At 46.3% G+C, this 21,341-nt stretch overlaps 1 protein-coding gene across 1 annotated transcript; it reads right to left on the bottom strand.

Moving 5' to 3' along the window:
- Positions 1-12,607: 12,607 nt before the first annotated feature.
- Positions 12,608-16,089, bottom strand: LOC138360040 (leucine zipper protein 4-like). The gene is made up of 2 exons (XM_069319974.1): positions 16,002-16,089; positions 12,608-13,080 (listed from the first exon to the last, which is right to left on the bottom strand). Exons 1-2 carry the CDS (start codon positions 16,087-16,089, stop codon positions 12,608-12,610), a joined length of 561 nt encoding a protein of 186 aa, XP_069176075.1.
- Between the last annotated feature and the right edge of the window lie 5,252 nt (positions 16,090-21,341).

Here is a 21,341-nt window from a genome sequence, read left to right as displayed (position 1 = left end):
ATCTATAAAAAGGATATATGGTTATATGTCTGTCTGTGAGTCTGTACAGGTTGGAGGCCAGACGCATTGGGTTAGCTTCACCAAATTTGCAGGGTAATGGTGAGTGGTGTGGGAATGTCATAGTCTCTCTCTGCCTCTTTGGTGCAAATCTCCACTCTCGTTAAATACCAGACTTTATCCTCACTAAAATTCATCCTGCATGTTATTTTTGAGATGAAAATTGTGTTCAGGCTCACAGCATGTCTACACTGGCTAGGGAGGGGGTTACCCGGTGGTGCCCGGGGTAGTGAAGAGGGTTACAGTGAAGAAGACAATGTGTAGTGAAGATGGTTATAGAATTCAGGAGATGAAGACTGTATTAAGAATGGTTACAGTGGTGGTTACAATGATGAAGATAGCGCGAAGGGAAGATGGTTACATTGCTGAAGGTAATGTGGGGGTGAAGATGGTGACGGTGGTGCAGACAGTGAATAGTGAAGAGGCTTACACTGATGATGGTGACGTGTAGTGTCGAAGGTTACAGTGATGACAGTCGAGTGTAGCGTAGATGCGGCCTCCGTCACCGAGCAACTGAAGCCCCCAAAAAAACACACTTTTGTAAACTTGGTATTTGGAGAGAAAGTTGGGAAGGCTGTGGTAACAAGCGAAGGTCTGCCAGATAAAACCCGACATATTGACAACAGATCAGCAAATGCATCAAAGTTTGTGATTACCAGTGTTTTCCTTTCAAGAGTTTCTCCTGTGTGTGTGCTGGGAGCGAGGCGGCGGTCGTCACGGTAAGGAGGAGGAGGAGGAGGACGAGGACCCAGAACTGGAAGAGGAAGAATCAGGAAAGGTCGACCCAACGGCCGTATGCAAGAGAGAGACGGTTCATCTCGCCCCTGCAGCTTCCTGGCTCACGGAAGATCAGACACAGCATCCCGGGCATCTTAACATATCTCGCCTCGAGGATCACCTCCCAGGCCACGCTGTTAATTACCCCTTATTAACATCCTGGCCAGTATATTATCTCGCACCTGGTTAATTATTTCCTCAATCTTGGTGAGGTTAAAGTTCCTCCATCCTCCCGCTGGGGTCAAGTTAAACGAATGTTTCGTTTAATTCCTGGCTTGTTTAATGCCAGTTTATGGCTGCATGTTCATAGCGCAGGGCTGATGTAGGTTGCAAACATTTTTTATGGCCTCTTTTCATAGGTTCTGAAGACTTTCCACATATTTTCCCTTATAATTATGTACTCGCCTTATTCCTCTCTGTTCTAGTGTGATGAAATGTAATTCCTCCAGCCTTTATGCTTTTTTCAGGTGAAGGTCCCATTTTAGAACCTTTTTCAGGTGAGCTGCATACTCGAGAGGTGGTCCCACGTAGGTTGTTAATATTACTCTATTTTGTCCAATTCCCTGAAGGCTATCCTGACTATGGCCAGTCTGACACATGCAGCTAACGAGATTCTGTTAAAGTATGCCTCTGGCATTAAATTTTTGCATGTGTATATGCGCGTGCATAGGAATGTGTGTGTGTGCGTACTCACCTAGTTGTGCCTGCGGGCTTTTTTTTGTGTGTGTATATGTGTGTGTGTGTGTGTGTACTCACCCAGTTGTGCTTGCGGGGGTTGAGCTCTGGCTCTTTGGTCCCGCCTCTCATCTGTCAATCAACTGGTGTACAGGTTCCTGAGCCTATTGGGCTCTATCATATCAACACTTGAAACTGTGTATGGAGTCAGCCTCCACCACATCACTGCCTAATGCATTCCATTTGTTAACTACTCTCTAACGCTCACCTAGTGAGTGAAGGTATGCGTGTGTGTGTGTGTGTGCGTGTGCGTGTGCGCGCGCGCGTGTGTGTGTGTGTGTGTGTGTGTGTGTGTGTGTGTGTGTGTGTGTGTGTGTGTGTGTGTGTGTGTGTGTGTGTGTGTGTGTGTCTTACCAAAAGCAGTAAGAAGGTATGCAAACAGGTTCCAGCACAATGGCTTTAATTCCGACAGAGCTCTGTCAATTAAAGCTGCAGCGGAATCAAGGGGAAAAAATGGAAAACAAACACAGAATATATATATATAGGGAGAGGGGAAGGTTTGTGAAAACGAGGGGAGGTGCACAGAGTCGATCATCCACGGAGTCCCTGAGACTTAGGAGCTTGCCCCTAGGATGAATGAGACAAGCTTCCACCCCTAACTTTCCCTGTTGCCCCGTCAGTAGCTGGGAGGAATAGGGGCCCCTCCGGTATAAAAAAAAATGGAAGGGGTGATAGATTTTTTCCTTACGTACTTCAGACAGGTTTAAGAGGTGGAATTCCACGAGTTCTGGAGACGAGGAAGTTGACCACTGGATCACAAGAGAGGGGTTGAAATGGTGTTCAATCCTTCAATCCCCTCTCACACCTTGCAAGGAGGGGAGGTGTTTCATCCTCACACCTCCTTAATGTTGTTTCTCACCTCACAATTCCCCGAGTGCGTTAGCCGTCAACCGAACACCTCGGCCCCTTTCTTGAAGACCAAGTCCTTCCTCATTCCAGTTTAACCGTCTAATTCATATTCCCAGTTTCCACCAAAATCATAAAGAGTATTTTATTCGTAAATTCTTTTCCGCGAGATCCAAGAGTCGTGTGTGAAAATCGCGAGTCGCGAATCTTGCGCGATTTCTTGCGTGAGTTAATGTGTAAGTCTGAGCCGAGGCGGCGACTCTGTACACCTGGCTCTCTCTCTCGCTGCCTTCGCTTGATTATGGTAATCACCTGTGTGTGCAAGACTTAATACCTTGTACGGTGTTAACACCTGAGTCCTCTGGTGGGTGGTGAGGGAGGGGGGGGGGAAGGTGTGTGTGTGTGTGTGTGTGTGTGTGTGTGTGTGTGTGTGTGTGTGTGTGTGTGTGTGTGTGTGTGTGTGTGTGTGTGTGTGTGTGTAATTACCTAAGTGTAGTTACAGGATGAGAGCTACGCTCGTGGTGTGCCGTCTTCCTAACACTCTTTGTCATATAACGCTTTCTGTGTGTGTGTGTGTGTGTGTGTGTATGTGTGTGTGTGTGTGTGTGTGTGTGTGTGTGTGTGTATCTCTGTCTATCTGTCTTTATAAAAGTGATTCTGGAATCCTTTACTTGATATCGTCAGTGATACCAAGCACCAAACCATCCAGGATTGCCACCACATGATAACCTTTATCAGTTTCATTAAACTATTACTGCAAGCGGGCTACAAACCAACAATATAAACATATAACGAAATCATCGCCGGAAACCTTCGCTAACCTGCAAGAGGCGGACACACTCGCTATAGCGAAGGTCTCTGAACCAACAAGCGCGAGAGGGCACCCAAATTTTATACAATATCCTTTACTGCATAATACATTTTTTGTAAATAATTTTTGCTATAATATAATTACTCAAACACAGATCACATTCAATTTGCCATTCAGTGGAAATATAATTTTTATGGATTGAAGTTGGAAGGAATAAAGTGTTGAACACCATGAATAGTTAATTATGTTCAAACATTGTATATAAACGTATAATGTGAACATATCTTCGCATTGAGCATTATTATGCTGAGCAAATACGACACACACACACACACATGGTGCACTAAACGACAGTGCTTGCCTATATTGTCGCTTCCTGGAAATGGCGTCTGGGGGGAGCTAGGTGTAGGAGACTACACCTAGCTACTGAGACTACACCTAGCTACTGAGGCTACACCTAGCTACTGAGGCTACACCTAGCTACTGAGGCTACACCTAGCTACTGAGACTACACCTAGCTACTGAGGCTACACCTAGCTACTGAGACTACACCTAGCTACTGAGACTACACCTAGCTACTGAGGCTACACCTAGCTACTGAGGCTACACCTAGCTACTGAGGCTACACCTAGCTACTGAGGCTACACCTAGCTACTGAGGCTACACCTAGCTACTGAGGCTACACCTAGCTACTGAGGCTACACCTAGCTACTGAGGCTACACCTAGCTACTGAGACTACACCTAGCTACTGAGACTACACCTAGCTACTGAGACTACACCTAGCTACTGAGACTACACCTAGCTACTGAGGCTACACCTAGCTACTGAGGCTACACCTAGCTACTGAGGCTACACCTAGCTACTGAGACTACACCTAGCTACTGAGGCTACACCTAGCTACTGAGGCTACACCTAGCTACTGAGGCTACACCTAGCTACTGAGGCTACACCTAGCTACTGAGGCTACACCTAGCTACTGAGACTACACCTAGCTACTGAGGCTACACCTAGCTACTGAGGCTACACCTAGCTACTGAGGCTACACCTAGCTACTGAGGCTACACCTAGCTACTGAGACTACACCTAGCTACTGAGGCTACACCTAGCTACTGAGGCTACACCTAGCTACTGAGACTACACCTAGCTACTGAGGCTACACCTAGCTACTGAGACTACACCTAGCTACTGAGGCTACACCTAGCTACTGAGGTTACACCTAGCTACTGAGACTACACCTAGCTACTGAGACTACACCTAGCTACTGAGGCTACACCTAGCTACTGAGACTACACCTAGCTACTGAGGCTACACCTAGCTACTGAGGCTACACCTAGCTACTGAGGCTACACCTAGCTACTGAGGCTACACCTAGCTACTGAGACTACACCTAGCTACTGAGGCTACACCTAGCTACTGAGGCTACACCTAGCTACTGAGGCTACACCTAGCTACTGAGGCTACACCTAGCTACTGAGACTACACCTAGCTACTGAGGCTACACCTAGCTACTGAGACTACACCTAGCTACTGAGGCTACACCTAGCTACTGAGGCTACACCTAGCTACTGAGGCTACACCTAGCTACTAAGGCTACACCTAGCTACTGAGGCTACACCTAGCTACTGAGACTACTGAGTTTGTGATGTGTGGACTGTAGCACATCCCTTACTCTGGTGCTGCGGGTGTGTGAAACTCTACCACAGTTCTAGGGCTGATGCACAGTTGCACGAGGCTGGCCACACTTTTTTTTGTTATTACTGCTGCTGGTTTCATTTGATTTCATCTGTTTATACATAATAATGTATAATTTTGGAGGCTGTCAACCGGACGTTGATTGAACATATGTTTAGACGTGGTAGGAATCGTTGCGCTGCTTCTACTATTTTGAAACTTCAGTACACCTACGAAATCTTTCAAAAATAAATCATATTCCATAGCTGACACATCTGCAGTGGCAGATGTGTCAGGTTTGTTCATTGAAACGAGGTTTGCCCAGGCTCTCAGCTTTCACATATGTAATTGTACACCAAACATGTACTTGTAAAGCAAACATGTACTTGTACACCAGACGACTCCAAATATTTTGGATAGAAATCCTCACAAGTTAAAAAATAATTTGCCTGTAGTTCTACTCTTCTCAAAATAATTCAGAATGACACACAGAAATCACAATTGCGTGATGCATCAAATGAAGAAATCCACAAGGGCCGTGACAAGGATTCGAACCTGCGTCCGAGAGCATCCCAGACGCTGCCTTATCCCAGCTCAGTCGATTAAGGCAGCGTCTGGGATGCTCTCCGACGCAGGTTCGAATCCTCGTCACGGTCCTTGTGGATTTGTTTAATTCAGGATGACGTTTATAGATGACAATATCTGAGCAGCTTGTCCAGCTAGTTAGGAAAATATCATGGTAAAATTAAACGTGTGTTTCCTGGTAATAGTAACGTGTGTGAGCGACTTAGGAAATGTTTGACCAATGTTCACGTCAGAAAGTGTTCCAGGAAAGTTCCTTGTTCAGTTAAGTAGTTCATGAGAAGTGAACACACACTCAGAGCAGCAGTGTTCGTCTCAGTAAACATGGTCTGGTAGCCACTGTACTAATTAAAAAATCCTGAATTCTGAGTAAATGTGCTCATTTTATTACGTTTGGTCGTAAACGTTGAGGGGGGAGTTGTGTAAATACCAGTTGTAAATGTTGGTTTTATGTAAACACGAGTTCTAAGCTAACAGCTCCATACATAAATATTTTAGTGTATGAGGAAAACTGGACTTGCTTTCTTCTATTTCTCTCTCTCTCTCTCTCTCTCTCTCTCTCTCTCTCTCTCTCTCTCTCTCTCTCTCTCTCTCTCTCTCTCTCTCTCTCTCTCTCTCTCTCTCTCTCTATCTTTAAAACTTTAAAATTAAAACTAGTATTTGGATGTTTCGAATTCATGTGTTTTCAAAACAATGGCAGGTTATTTGGTCAGGGGATTAAAATATTAAAAAATCATTACATACACCACACAACTCTCCAGCCCCTAACCCCCCCTTTCCTCTCTCTCTCTCTCTCTCTCTCTCTCTCTCTCTCTCTCTCTCTCTCTCTCTCTCTCTCTCTCTCTCTCTCTCTCTCTCTCTCTCTCTCTCTCTCTCTCACACACACACACACACACATCTTAACCTCCCATCACAGGACTCAGGTGTTAATACCGTTCTTCGTATTAAGTCTTACACACAGGTAAATACCACACCCAATCGGGGGCAGTGACATATAGTGGCGTGTACATAGGGTCTGTTCTTGTTTACATCCTAGACAAAGCTAGATATAAATTATTTGAGGTTAGAAATCGCTTAAAAGTCTGCAAATCCAAATAATGAAAACGACCTTATGAAAAATAGGAAGAACAGAAATCCTGATGAAATAGCAATATTAGAAACAAAACTGGAATGATCACTAATGCAATATATATATCTGAGAATACTTGGTCACTCGCAGGTATAAGAAACAGATAGGCAGGAGTAACAGTCTCAAAGAAGGTAGAGTTCTCAAGAGGCAATATTGAGAAGCCAATCAACCATGAGAGATGCATAAAGGGGGGAAAAAAGTTACTGATCAAAATAGTCAAAAGATCAAAAGAGGAGAAAATCAACTACATGAACTATATAATTGGAAAATTCAGTATAAGGAGAAAGTGGTGGTAGCTGTGATCTACAACTACCAGGAGAACCACAGAAGACTGAGCCAAGAACACTAACATGAACAGAGACTGTTCAAATATAACCCATCGGTCGCCGGAGACAGACAACAGACTGTGAGGACAGATATAAATAACAATCTTGATGTTCTTGCAACGAGTGAGCTTCCCAGGCAACACATATATAACTAGAAATAGATAGTGAAGACAAACAATGGTCCTCAGCACAGAGCAAGACAATTTGAACCTTATATAGACGTAGCAGTTATGTAACTGGTGTGGCAATTCAAGGCTCCCCTATGGTCGGTTCTGACTGATGACCGGAAGTTGCTTCAAACTGAGTTTCAGCTAATTTCTAGAATATAGTCATTGCCCTTCCTCGGCCTGGTAGCCTGGTGGATAGCGCGCAGGACTCGTAATTCTGTGGCGCGGGTTCGATTCCCGCACGAGGCAGAAACAAATGGGCAAAGTTTCTTTCACCCTGAATGCCCCTGTTACCTAGCAGTAAATAGGTACCTGGGAGTTAAGTCAGCTGTCACGGGCTGCTTCCTGGGGGTGGAGGCTTGGTCTAGGACCGGGCCGCGGGGACACTAAAGCCCCGAAATCATCTCAAGATAACCTCGTGCTGTCAATACTCAACTGATTCCAAAATATCCAGCCAGATGAGATAGTTATGAGTTCCTGTCTCATTCGTCTCATTCGGTCTGAGGTGATGAATTTAGATCCTTGAATGGTTTGATGGTAAATATTCACATTCCCGGAAGTGGGCAAACTTGCCCCATGTACGTAAGAAAAGTTTGGGCATAAAAGCTCCCTGTGTTGGGGTGATTGGCACACTCGCTCGCTGCCGGGAAGATCACAAGGAAACGCATTATCACGAAAATAGGAATGAAGCATACTGGAAGTAAAACCATAGAACAGATGGAAGGTAGCACTAAAGAAATTGCTGAGGATTAACGACTGAGGACGTAAGACTGAAGACTGAGGACGTAAGACTGAAGACTGAGGACGTAAGACTGAAGACTGAGGACGTAAGACTGAAGACTGAGGACGTAAGACTGAAGACTGAGGACTAGATTTCAAAGAACTGGGTTACAGGAGGATAGAGAGGCCAGCGACTTCCACACTTCCTGGATGCTGCAAGACGAATGGGATATCATAAGTCATGCATTTGCTTCCTTCGAACAAGATCCCGTTCTTAATATTATCTCTATGACATACATTAAGGTACAGAAAGTAATCACACTAACGTGACTGCATCAATGAGGAGATCCGTAGAAGCCGTGATGAGGATTCGAACCTATGCGTGGGAACACCCGCCGCTTAGGTTCGAACCCTGATCACAGCTCTTACGGATTTTCTCATACATTAAGGTATAAACTAAGTTACATCAAAACATATAATAAAGCCTCGTAGTACAGTTAACTTCTTTCTCGATTCACAATCGGGGAAGCCAGGTTCGATTCCCGGGCGGGACAGAAATAGTTGGGTACGTTTCTTTCCGCCTAATACATCTGTTCACCTAGTAGTAAATAGGTACCCGGGAGTTAGGCAACTGTTGTGTGTTGCACCCTGGCGAGGGTCAGTAGTTAGACCTGGGGGGGGGACCTCGATATAAGCCTATAACGAGGCTCATATGGACATTATACATACATACGTATATATATATATATATATATATATATATATATATATATATATATATATATATATATATATATATATATATATATATATATATATATATATATATTTGAGGGCCTCGTAGCCTGGTGGATAGCGCGCAGGATTCGTAATTCTGTGGCGCGGGTTCGATTCCCGCACGAGGCAGAAACAAATGGGCAAAGTTTCTTTCACACTGAATGCCCCTGTTACCTAGCAGTAAATAGGTACTTGGGAGTTAGTCAGCTGTCACGGGCTGCTTCCTGGGGGTGGAGGCCTGGTCGAGGACCGGGCCGCGGGGACACTAAAGCCCCGAAATCATCTCAAGATAACCTCAAGATATATATATATATATATATATATATATATATATATATATATATATATATATATATATATATATATAACTGAAAACTCACACCCCAGAAGTGACTCGAACCCATACTCCCACAACTGGTATGTACAAGGACGCCTTAATCCGCTTGACCATCACGACCGGACATAAGGAAGTGATAGCCGAGGCTATATGAACCACTTCCCCGCCGGCACTCGGATGGTAATCTTGGGCATAGCATTTTATCAAATCACCTCATTCTTTGGGGCACACGTGAGGAACACAAATGCAAAATTTGCATTTGTGTTCCTCACGTGTGCCCCAAAGAATGAGGTGATTTGATAAAATGCTATGCCCAAGATTACCATCCGAGTGCCGGCGGGGAAGTGGTTCATATAGCCTCGGCTATCACTTCCTTATGTCCGGTCGTGATGGTCAAGCGGATTAAGGCGTCCTTGTACATACCAGTTGTGGGAGTATGGGTTCGAGTCACTTCTGGGGTGTGAGTTTTCAGTTGTATATAGTCCTGGGGACCATTCAGGCTTGTTTGCATATATATATATATATATATATATATATATATATATATATATATATATATATATATATATATATATATATATATATGCTTCCTGTCCCCGACAAACCGAAAACCAAGGTACGGTAAAATATATTCCAAGGATGATACTGAGGTACAACAGTAATTCTGATACAGCAGTCCAGTCAGGTGTAAAGATTGTGGTAACCTCACCAAATTTGGAGTCCGCCTCCCGCGTTAAGCACGAAATGAGGTTACCAGCGACCAAATTGCTTTTCCTGCCAATATCAGGGCACTCCGCTCATCTCTATCTTCACGCTCCAAATGCTAGAGGTTACACTGCTTTACATAAAACCAGGCAGGTATATACACCCACCTATACACATTTTCCATACACACACACACATACACACAGGGGGAACGGAATGGTGATATGAAAACTAGATTTGAGATAAGGTTAAGACCCAGCCCACGCGCGGCTTCCCAGACGCATCGGGAGGTTGCCATGTATCTTTAAGATAACAGTAAAGATACTAGGGGATGAAACTAAATGTATTATAAAAGCCATTCACTGAGAATATCAAACAAGGGTGAGGGCGTGAAGGACTCTCAACAGAAGAGTTATTGTCTTAACAATAACGCTTTTGGGAAGTTCTTGAACTGAAAAATACAGGACAAAGCTAACGAGAAGAAACAGAGGACAGTGATGCATACCAATAACGAGCAAGACATCAGCGGTGGCCTGAAAAAGAGCTACAGAACATTAACTCAGACAAATATATAGTTATGAGGATAAGAAGTGTGAGAAGACCCCGGCTATACAGTCCATAATAAAGGGAACACAAATATAACTATAAGACAAAATGAGAAAGACTTTGAAGTAGACGTTGGCCATATATACCTCCCGAGGAACTCATCTGTAGCTAGGAAATGTATATGTTTATCTCTCAGAATGTTCGGTAATACGTTTATTGCTTGTGATGTGTGTCTATGTATGTACTAACACGATGTACTGAACGGGGTGAGAATAGCTTGAGCTACCTCATCCCTTTGTGTGTATTTTACCTCAATAAACTTATTTCAATATCAATTTCATCTGTAGATTAACGTCGGGAGCACACATGTCAATCGTCCGTATAGCCTCTAGGACCTAGGACAAAGGATCTTACTGAACGCTTTATACAACCAATGACATGATAACATCATACAAAATTCGTAAGGTACCTATACACCTGTTGACTGACGGTTGAGAGGCGGGCCGAAAGAGCAAAGCTCAACCCCCGCAACACATCTAGGTGAATACACACACACACACACACACACACACACACACACACACACACACACACACACACACACACACACACACACACACACATGAGGGCAATACCACGCCTAGCGAGCACCTGCACGCTCCGTCTGACTCACCGCCCACAGCCTCCAGCGGCCGGATACCTTAGCACCGGACACTAACTCTCCGGTAAACTATCACCAACCATATTTGGCACATGTAAACCTGAGGCAACGCTCGGCACTAGTATCCATGTCTCATATCACCTGTGTGGGCTTTACCCGACGAGCTTCAGCTCTTGGGACCCCGGAATTTAGGTTAAAAAGGCTGGATTTTTTTTACGGAGTAGGAAATCGAGGCTTTGATGGTTTCACCCGTGTCCCCCTGGCCCAGCCCGTGTCCCCTAGCCTTGCCCATGTCCCCCTGGCCCTGCCCGTGTCCCCCTGGCCCTGCCCGTGTCCCCTGGTCCTGCCCGTGTCCCCCTGGCCCTGCCCGTGTCCCCCTGGCCCTGCCCGTGTCCCCTGGTCCTGCCCGTGTCCCCTGGCCGTGCCCGTGTCCACTGGCCGTGCCTGTGTCTCCTGGCCCTGCCCGTGTCCCCCTGGCCCTGCCCGTGTCCCCTGGTCCTGCCCGTGTCCCCCTGGCCCTGCCCGTGTCCCCTGGCCCTGCCCGTGTCCCCCTAGCCGTGCCCGTGTCTCCCTGGTCCTGCCCGTGTCCCCCTAGCCGTGTCCGTGTCCCCCTGGCCGTGTCCGTGTCCCTCTAGCCGTGTCCGTGTCCCCCTAGCCGTGCCCGTGTCCCCTGGCCGTGCCCGTGTCCCCCTGGCCCTGCCCGTGTCCCCCTGGCCCTGCCCGTGTCCCCCTGGCCCTGCCCGTGTCCCCCTGGCCCTGCCCGTGTCCCCCTGGCCCTGCCCGTGTCCCCCTGGCCCTGCCCGTGTCCCCCTGGCCCTGCCCGTGTCCCCCTGGCCGTGCCCGTGTCCCCCTAGCCGTGCCCGTGTCTCCCTGGTCCTGCCCGTGTCCCCCTAGCCGTGTCCGTGTCCCCCTGGCCGTGTCCGTGTCCCCCTAGCCGTGTCCGTGTCCCCCTAGCCGTGCCCGTGTCCCCTGGCCGTGCCCGTGTCCCCCTGGCCCTGCCCGTGTCCCCCTGGCCGTGTCCGTGTCCCCCTGGCCGTGCCCGTGTCCCCCTGGCCGTGTCCGTGTCCCCCTAGCCGTGCCCGTGTCTCCCTGGTCCTGCCCGTGTCCCCCTAGCCGTGTCCGTGTCCCCCTAGCCGTGCCCGTGTCCCCCTAGCCGTGTCCGTGTCCCCCTGGCCCTGTCCGTGTCCCCTGGCCGTGCCCGTGTCCCCCTAGCCGTGTCCGTGTCCCCCTAGCCGTGTCCGTGTCCCCCTGGCCCTGTCCGTGTCCCCTAGCCGTGTCCGTGTCCCCCTAGCCGTGCCCGTGTCCCTGCTAAATATAAATAGGCTTGGTCTCTCCACACGTTTATTTCGGGCTATTCATGCCCGTGCCACCTCTCGGGGGGGCTTAATCTTTATCAACCACACGTTCAAGGCTTCTAAGAATGTTATGAGTTCTTATCAAGAGGTATCGTTAGCTTCTGCTTGTTCCTCTGCTTGTACGGTTATCACACTGTACCATCACCCCCCCCCCCCACCCATCCCCCAAGTTCTCTCGCCTATTACGTCGCATTTCCAACGGAATCGGTCAATCCTCGTATAACGCGACGTATGGGGAACTAAAATACTTTCATAATGACGTTTTCTGTGTATTTTCGTCGATAGGTTCGATGGGTTGCTTGGGTTCGTGCGTTTTAGGTTAGGCAAAACGGTTGGATTTTTCTTCCAGCTCTCGTAACTGGTTCAGATCTTGCTTCAGGTCGTTTAGATCCTCCTTCAGGTCGTTAAGATCCTCCTTCAAGACGTTCAGATCCTCCTTCAAGTCGTTCAGATCTTGCTTCAGGTCGTTCAGATCCTCCTTCAAATCGTTCAGATCCTCCTTCAAGTCGTTCAGATCCTCCTTCAGGTCGTTCAGATCCTCCTTCAAGACGTTCAGATCCTCCTTCAGGTCGTTCAGATCCTCCTTTAGGTCGTTCAGATCCTCCTTCAAGTCGTTCAGATCCTCCTTCAAGTCGTTCAGATCCTCCTTCAAATCGTTCAGATCCTCCTTCAAATCGTTCAGATCCTCCTTCAAATCGTTCAGATCCTCCTTGAAGACGTTCAGATCCTCCTACAAGACGTTCAGATCCTCCTTTAGGTCGTTCAGATCCTCCTTCAAGTCGTTCAGATCCTCCTTCAGGTCGTTCAGATCCTCCTTCAAATCGTTCAGATCCTCCTTCAAATCGTTCAGATCCTCCTTCAGGTCGTTCAGATCCTCCTACAACATTCCTCAATCATCCTCCACTCTAATTATCTCATTATTTCCGCCACTCAGGCAGCATAAAGATGAAGAAATCAATTAGGTGAGGGAGGCTGTTACCACACGGGACTCCTGAACCACCGCCGCCATAACTTACACAAGTTAAACACCAAAAAAAACAGGAAATTAAGTTAAAAGGAATTCATTCAAGAACCTGAGCGCCTCCGCTAAGTAACCTCATGAAGATACTTTCAAAAGTTAAGACAAATTTTCAACATTTTCAAGATAAGACAACTTGGAGGAAAGAGCGTATAGAGCCTATACGACTCTTTTTAGCTCTCATATATCACCATTTTTTTCTGTACACTTTAACTCTATAAGTAGCAAATGGATTAAAAATATTTTTGGTTATATTATATATTATAATCTGAAGATTAATATTGAATATATGGAATAAGTTTTTTTATTTGTCTTAAATATTTTTGTCTTTTAAAAGAACGCCTTATTTTTCCCCGCCCCGTAATCTGTTTGTGTTACTTGTTCATTTCATGAGAATTAGTGCAATTAGAGTTGCTTATTTCATGGGAATTAGTGCTATTAGAGTTCCTTATTTCATGGTAATTAGTGCTATTGAGTTGCTTATTTCATGGGAATTAGTGCAATTAGAGTTGCTCATTTCATGGGAATTAGTGCAATTAGAGTTGCTCATTTCATGGGAATTAGTGCTATTAGAGTTCCTTATTTCATGGTAATTAGTGCTATTGAGTTGCTTATTTCATGGGAATTAATGCTATTAGCGTTGCTTATTTCATGGGAATTAGTGCTATTAGAGTTGCTTATTTCATGAGAATTAGTGCAATTAGAGCTCAATAATCTTTAAGAAATCGAAATTTGGTTCCTATCTACTAGTGGTAGAGTCTTGTTATTTCATGTTAAATAGAAGATGTTCTCTTACATTCTTTTTTCAACACTTTTGAAAGAAGCGCTTCGACACACTTTGTGAAATACTTCTTATATTTTTTTTTTGGTTCCTCACTCTTTGTAAAATATCTTATTTTCAACCTTTCGAAAATACCTTCCCCTGTCCTTTTGTAAAACACCTCCCCTCACACTTTGTAAAACACCTCTCCTCACACTTTGTAAAATAGCTGTCCTCACTCTTGGTAAAATAAGCCTCATTTCGCTTTGTAAAAATACCTCAACTCACACTTTGTAAAACACCTCCAATCTTTATAAGACAATTTCCCTTCTTCTAAAACACGTCCCCACTTTGTAAAACACCTCCCCTCTTTGTAAAACACATTCACTCTTTGTAAAACACTTCCCCTCCTTGTAAAACACCTCCCCTCTTTGTAAAACACCTCCCCTCCTTGTAAAACACTTCCTCACTATGTAAAACACCTCCTCACTTTGTAAAACACCTCCTCTCTCTGTAAAACACCTCCCCTCTTTGTAAAACACCTCCTCACTTTGTAAAACACCTCCCCTCTTTGTAAAACACCTCCCCTCCTTGTAAAACACTTCCTCACTTTGTAAAACACCTCCTCACTTTGTAAAACACCTCCTCTCTCTGTAAAACACCTCCCCACTTTGTAAAACACCTCCCCTCTTTGTAAAACACCTCCTCACTTTGTAAAAAACCTCCCCTCCTTGTAAAACACTTCCTCACTTTGTAAAACACCTCCTCACTTTGTAAAACACCTCCTCTCTCTGTAAAACACCTCCCCACTTTGTAAAACACCTCCCCTCTTTGTAAAACACCTCCTCACTTTGTAAAACACCTCCCCTCCTTGTAAAACACTTCCTCACTTTGTAAAACACCTCCCCACTTTGTAAAACACCAATCCTCCCTCCAATGTGTGAGTGCCGTTACTCAGACACCAATATTCCCGTATAGATTCAACAACTATTGATATAAAAATGCGTAGTAAATCCTGAGCCATTTAATTTTCGAAATCCCAAACGATAACCTTTACAGTATTTCCACAGTGAAATCACAAGGATGTGTCAATGAGCTCAACATGGCTCAGACGGTAATACGTGCTACTCGGATGTCGAGGGTTGAGAGTTCGATACCATTGTACGGATTTTTTTTTTGTACCTGTTGATCTAAATATTTCATCTTAACTCGTGTTAACTGAGCTCATTCAGTTAACTGGGATATATAGACAAGAGTAACCGGTGCTGAAATATGTGGCGGGTGTTATTTGTTAATATACAGAGTTAATTGGCTAGTTCAAAAATGTAAAAGCTTTATTTTTATGAGAATGTCAACACTGCCAGTGTGTTTTAATTGAATTGAAAGGACGTATGAATGTTGAGTGTGTATGTATGTGTGTACTCACCTATTTGTGTTTGCGGGTATTGAGCTGTGGATCTTTGGTCCCGCCTCTCAACTGTCAGTTAACTGGTGTACAGATTCCTGAGCCTAAGGAATGTGTGTGTGTGTGTATGTGTGTACTTACCTAATTTACCTAATTGTACTTACTTAATTGTGCTTGCGGGGGTTGAGCTCTGGCTCTTTGGTTCCGCCTCTCAACGGTCAATCAACTAATGTACAGGTTCCTGGGCCTACTGGGCTCTATCATATCTACACTTGAAGCTGTGTATGGAGTCAGCGTGTGTGAAGCTGTGTGTGTGTGTGTGTGTGTGTGTGTGTGTGTGTGTGTGTGTGTGTGTGTGTGTATGTGTGTGTGTGTGTGTGTGTGTGTGTGTGTGTGTGTGTGTGTGTGTGTGTGTGTGTGTGTGTGTGTGTGTGTGTGTGTGTGTGTATGTGTACCTCGGGACACTGGAAGTGTAGGTGTACATCAGTGTATTGGATCATTCCTTCAAATGTATAATATGGGTGTATTTACACACCTAACAGCTCCCATATACTAGACCATCGCTACAAAATCTATTTCAAATCATCAACAGACAAGACGATCACATTTGCATACCTCCTCCAGCATCCCTCTGGAGACGAAGATGAGCATCAGGAGATCCAGGAGAGTGTTTAAGGTGATGCTGGCGGGTTGAACCCTCCATTGGGTGTCAGATCCCCCGCATCAGCCGTCTGTCTCCACACTCTATTACAAACCTTATTAGCATTTACACTTTAATCGCTCCCTGTCGCTCGGATCTACCAGCTTCACCTCCCTCCTGGCGCGTGTTATTACAGCTGCTGCTGCTGCTGCTGCTGGGAGCTGCAGGCTGTTACTGCTGTTGCTACTGTTCCCTGCTGCAGCTGCTGATGGTGATGATCCTGCTACTGCTGCTGCTGTTGCTGCTGCTGCTGTTGCTGCTGCTGCTGCTGCTGCTGTTGCTGCTGCTGCTGCTGCTGCTGCTGTTGCTGTTGCTGCTGCTGCTGCTGTTGCTGTTGCTGCTGCTGCTGCTGTTGCTGTTGCTATTGTGTCCTGCTCGTACTTCTGCTGCTGCTGCTGTTGCTGCTGCTGCTGCTGCTGCAGCTGCTGGTACTGCCGCTGATGGTGATGATTCTGTTGCTGCTACTGCTGCTGCTGCTGCTGTTGCTGTTGCTATTGTGTCCTGCTCGTACTTCTGCTGCTGCTGCTGCTGCTGTTGCTGCTGCTGCTGCTGCTCCTGCTGCTGCTGCTCCTGCTGCTGTTGCTGCCGCTGCTGCAGCTGCTGCTGCTGCTCTTGCTGCCGCTGCTGTTGCTACTGCTGCTGCTGCTGCTACTGCTGCTTCTCTTGCTGCTGCTGTTGCTATTGTGTCCTGCTCGCACTTCTGATGCTGCTGTTGCTGCCGCTGCTGCAGCTGCTGCTGCTGCTGCTCCTGCTGCTGTTGCTGCTGCTGCTGCAGCTGCTACTGCTACTGCTGCTTTTACTTGTTTTTATCGCTAGAAAGGAAGTTGCACGTGGGCCGTAAGTACGACTAATAGATGGGGGGGGGGTGGTGGAAGGGTAGGGGGTGGAATAGAGAGGCGAGGATGCCCCTCTAATGGGATAGGTAGTCGTTGTTTTCCCTCAAACACACAACCTAACCACAGCGGTGGTCGATGGTTAAGAGGCGGGACCAGAGAGCCGAAAGGTAACCCCCCACCCCCCCCACACAAGCACAACTAGGTGAGTACAACGTTATTTTTATTTCGTTTCTTGAAAGCAGCGTTTGAAAGAACGTAGTAACGTTTGAAAGAACGTAGTAACGTTTGAAAGAACGTAGTAACGTTTGAAAGAACGTAGTAACGTTTGAAAGAACGTAGTAACGTTTGAAAGAACGTAGTAACGTTTGAAAGAACGTAGTAACGTTTGAAAGAACGTAGTAACGTTTGAAAGAACGTAGTAACGTTTGAAAACATCGTAGTAACGATGTTTGGGAACATGGTTGTTGAATTATGGACCAAATTACTCGGTAACGTAACAAACGTGGAATCGATGGACTGTTTCAAGCGTAGGTTAGACATTGAATTTGAATGTATATAAATAGATGCTACCTTGTATTTGCCGGTAGGCCTTCAGCTGTTTTCTTTGATTCTTTTTTCTTGTGGTGTTTGAAGAAATGCTTCCCAAACACCTGGACGGTCGGAGATAGAACGCCGACCCAGTGAGAAGGGAAGCCGGAGCTGCACCCACCAGTACAAGTGGATGGATATGTGAAGCCGACCGATAAGACAATTACACTCTTCTATTAAAGTTATCTTAATTAGCAGACGCTTCTCCGAGGAGTAGGAAGGTACGCTAATGGTGGAAGGACCGTTGATCATTGCTTGGGGTCGTGATAACCTCTACTTGCTCTCTCTCTCTCTCTCTCTCTCTCTCTCTCTCTCTCTCTCTCTCTCTCTCTCTCTCTCTCTCTCTCTCTCTCTCTCTCTCTCTCTCTCTCTCTCTCTCTCTCTCTTTCTCTCTCTCTCTCCGTGTACATATTTTTTCTTGCATGGACTGTACAGCTAAAACCCAATCAGCGTAATTGCCTCATTTCGACCGTAATTTAACCAGGAAGCCAATTTTTGCATTTCAGACACAGTTCTCGGTTATACTTCTTTTTGTATACGACAAAGAGCTGGGCCTCCTGAACGGTTACCGCCTGTTTACGGGATAGTTCCCAGGATCCGTAATGCCTAATTATAGCCATTTTTGGATTGTAAAACAGAATTACATATATTCTATTCTGTAACAACGAGAAAAATGATTGTGGAGCACTAGGTTTACCAGGTACCTGAGACCAGGAGGCCTACCAGGTACATGGGATGAGGAGAAGTACCAGTCTCCTGTAGGGAGAAGAGTCAGAGGTCCAGGACCGTCTGTGCTAACATCAAGGCCTTCATAAGGGCCTCCTGATGCGCAGGAGAACAAAAGGACTCTCATATTGTCCGACACCCAAGCACAGCTTCGCGCCGCTCCCCTCAACAATATGCCCTGAGAGGTAGACTTCGGGCACGGGTGAGGCAGGGCATGTGAGGAGGGAGGGAGATTGTACTACTACGACAACTACCACTACTGCGACGACTACCACTACTGCGACGACTACCACTACTGCGACGCCTACCACTACTGCGACGACTACCACTACTGCGACGACTACCACTACTGCGACGACTACCACTACTCCAACTACTACAATCACTACCATTGGTGGTTCTTTGTTAAATTAGGGTAAAGAAAGCAATTATCAAAATTAAATTTTAACTGGGCAAGTCAGCAGAGAGAGAAGGAACGGTCCCCTAGTTGGTGTTAGATGGGACGTGACGGATCGTCTTTATGTGGTGGACTCTCTCTCTCTCTCTCTCTCTCTCTCTCTCTCTCTCTCTCTCTCTCTCTCTCTCTCTCTCTCTCTCTCTCTCTCTCTCTCTCTCTCTCTCTCTCTCTCTCTGTCTCTCTCTGTCTCTCTCTCTCTCTCTCTCTCTCTCTCTCTCTGTCTCTCTCTCTCTCTCTCTCTGTCTCTCTCTCTCTCTCTCTCTCTCCCTCAGCCGTGCCTCTCCTCGCGACCACCGTCCCTGGAGGGCTGGTAATCGCGCTCCCCAGCACCGGGGTCCATTTAGGGGGCCCAGCTGGGAAATGGTTTAGTGGGGGAGGATGAAATTGGTCAAGCAGGAGGCGCCTGGGGGAGACTGAGGCCTCGTCACCCTGCTGATGTTTGCACGCTCCTCCTGCAGGAGCTTGCACGCCCGGAGCAAGGAGCAAGGATTAAGGAGCAAGGAGCAAGGAGCAAAGAGCAAGGAGCAAGGAGCAAGAGGTTCGTTAAAACTACTTTCTTTTCATTCTAATTACTCATTTTTATATGTTCTGTGAACATAATTTGTTGATGCTCAAAGAATTAAGGGTGTGACTTCTTATATGTTAAGAGGTTGGTTATTGCTGTGGCTCAGTTTAAAGCCTGGTTCTTGAGGCTTCTTCGTCTTAAGGCTGAATTATTGCTGTAGTAAGATTTAATATCAAGATATTATTTATATTTGGTTCGCGGTGAATTTAGAGCCATAGATGCGTCAGAGCTGTTATTATCCCGCTGGACCTGTTTTGTCTATCACCAATTTACTGTGAAAACTTTTAGTCCAGATGTGAGTTTGACGCGGAGCGAGTGATGGGTGATGGCGGTGCCCTAGGGTAGAGATACCTTAGGGTAGATGTGCCTTAGGGTAGAGGTGCCCTAGGGTAGAGGTGCCTTAGAGTAGAGGTGCCTTAGGGTAGAGGTGCCTTAGGCTAGAGGTGCTCCTAGGGTAGAGGTGCCTTAGGCTAGAGGTGCTCCTAGGGTAGAGGTGCCTTAGGCTAGAGGTGCTCCTAGGGTAGAGATGCCTTAAGGTAGAGGTACCCTAGGGTAGAGGTACCCTAGGGTAGAGGCCTCGGCCCCATACAACTCCTGGCTAAGTCTACTCCACATCACTGATGACTGCGACCTGCTGTGTCATGCCCTCTTTGCCCGACGTACCAGGAGGCATTACTGCCCCTTGACGGAGGTGTTAAGCGGCCATTCCACCAAAGTGCCTCTTGCCTATCTACACAAGAACATTAACTCTCCCCTCTCTCAATTTGGCAGTTACGAACAAGAACTTCCCAAGCCAATATCCCTAGACTGGGTGACTGATGCATTTTGCATTAACTGTGAGTCTGTCGGCCTCTCATCTACCGACTCTAGTTAGTCATATTTTACACAGTTTACCTGGGATCACTTACTCTGTTTACGTGTAAACTACTACCGGTGTTTGGAGACCGTGGGAGACCTCATTTACCACGCCTATGCTAAGATGGGACACCTGTAACATTGAGTTTACTGTGAGATGCCACCAAGAGATATTACAGCCACACTCCACCAACCTACATCATACACCCGCCTCTCTCAGTTAATTTGGTCACTCAGTTAATGTTTACTGTATTTCATACACATTTTATATTGAAAATAATACTCCATTTTGTAACGATGTCATCTTAATACTAATATCTCTGATCAGCAGATCTATATCAATTCATTTTGCCCCGGTTCAATAGTACAAAATATGAGGTATTTTTCTTTTGTTTTTAGTTAGGAAGTATAGAAGATGGAGAGGTATAGATGAAGGAAAAAGTTTTGAAAATGTGGAATATAGCGAGAAGGAAGGGGAATTATCAGGGGGAAAGCGTCAAGCCATTACGACTATATAGCACACTGGGAAGGGATCAGGATTAGGATTTGGGATGGGACGAGAAGGAAGGAATGGTGCCCAACCACTTGGACGGTCGGGGATTGATTACAGGTAGTGAGTGATTACCTGGGAGTGAGTTATGATAGCAAGGGGGGACTTAAAGCCCAGCCGCAAAGTGGGCTTTGTGTACCAGAAGATTGGCCTTGCTGACACCAGGTGTTTGTCTTGGGTAGGTAAGCTGAGGTTGTTGGCCTTAGTCAGCCAGCTGAGAGTCTGTAAGGTTTGTGTCGTGTATTTCTACATGTATGGATGTCTTAGAGATGAGTGCTGAGTAGTCAATACTTATACACTCGCTGTAGTTGGTGTATATGCTTCCATGTGTATTTTTAGGCAGGGTGGTGCTGGCCTGTGTTTCATCTTGGTGTTGTGGGGGATGCCAGGCACATCCTGTTCCCCTTCCAATAGCTGCCTTAACCCCTCCCCCCCATCCCAGTGATACGCATCGTCGGTATGGAATCTGCCCCGCTGCCACCACCACCACCACCACAGCCACCACCACCACCACCACCACCACAGCCACCACCACCACCACCACAGCCACCACCACCATCACCACCACCACCACCATCACCACCACCACCATCACCACCATCACCACCACCACCATCACCACCACCATCACCACCACCACCACCACCACCACCACCATCACCACCACCATCACCACCA

This window comes from Procambarus clarkii, chromosome 94, assembly GCF_040958095.1.
Source record: "Procambarus clarkii isolate CNS0578487 chromosome 94, FALCON_Pclarkii_2.0, whole genome shotgun sequence".
Taxonomy (NCBI): domain Eukaryota; kingdom Metazoa; phylum Arthropoda; class Malacostraca; order Decapoda; family Cambaridae; genus Procambarus; species Procambarus clarkii.
The sequence above is the reverse complement of the archived record's forward strand: the minus strand, read 5'-3'. Positions and strand labels throughout refer to the sequence as shown.

Bases quoted from the DNA above. Each gene is read 5' to 3' on its own strand.
- LOC138360040 (XM_069319974.1), bottom strand. From the start codon at position 16,089: ATGGAGGGTTCAACCCGCCAGCATCACCTTAAACACTCTCCTGGATCT. The intron at 13,081-16,001 runs GTATGCAAATGT...GGAATGTTGTAG, and splicing joins CCAGAGGGATGCTGGAGGAG to GAGGATCTGAACGACCTGAA.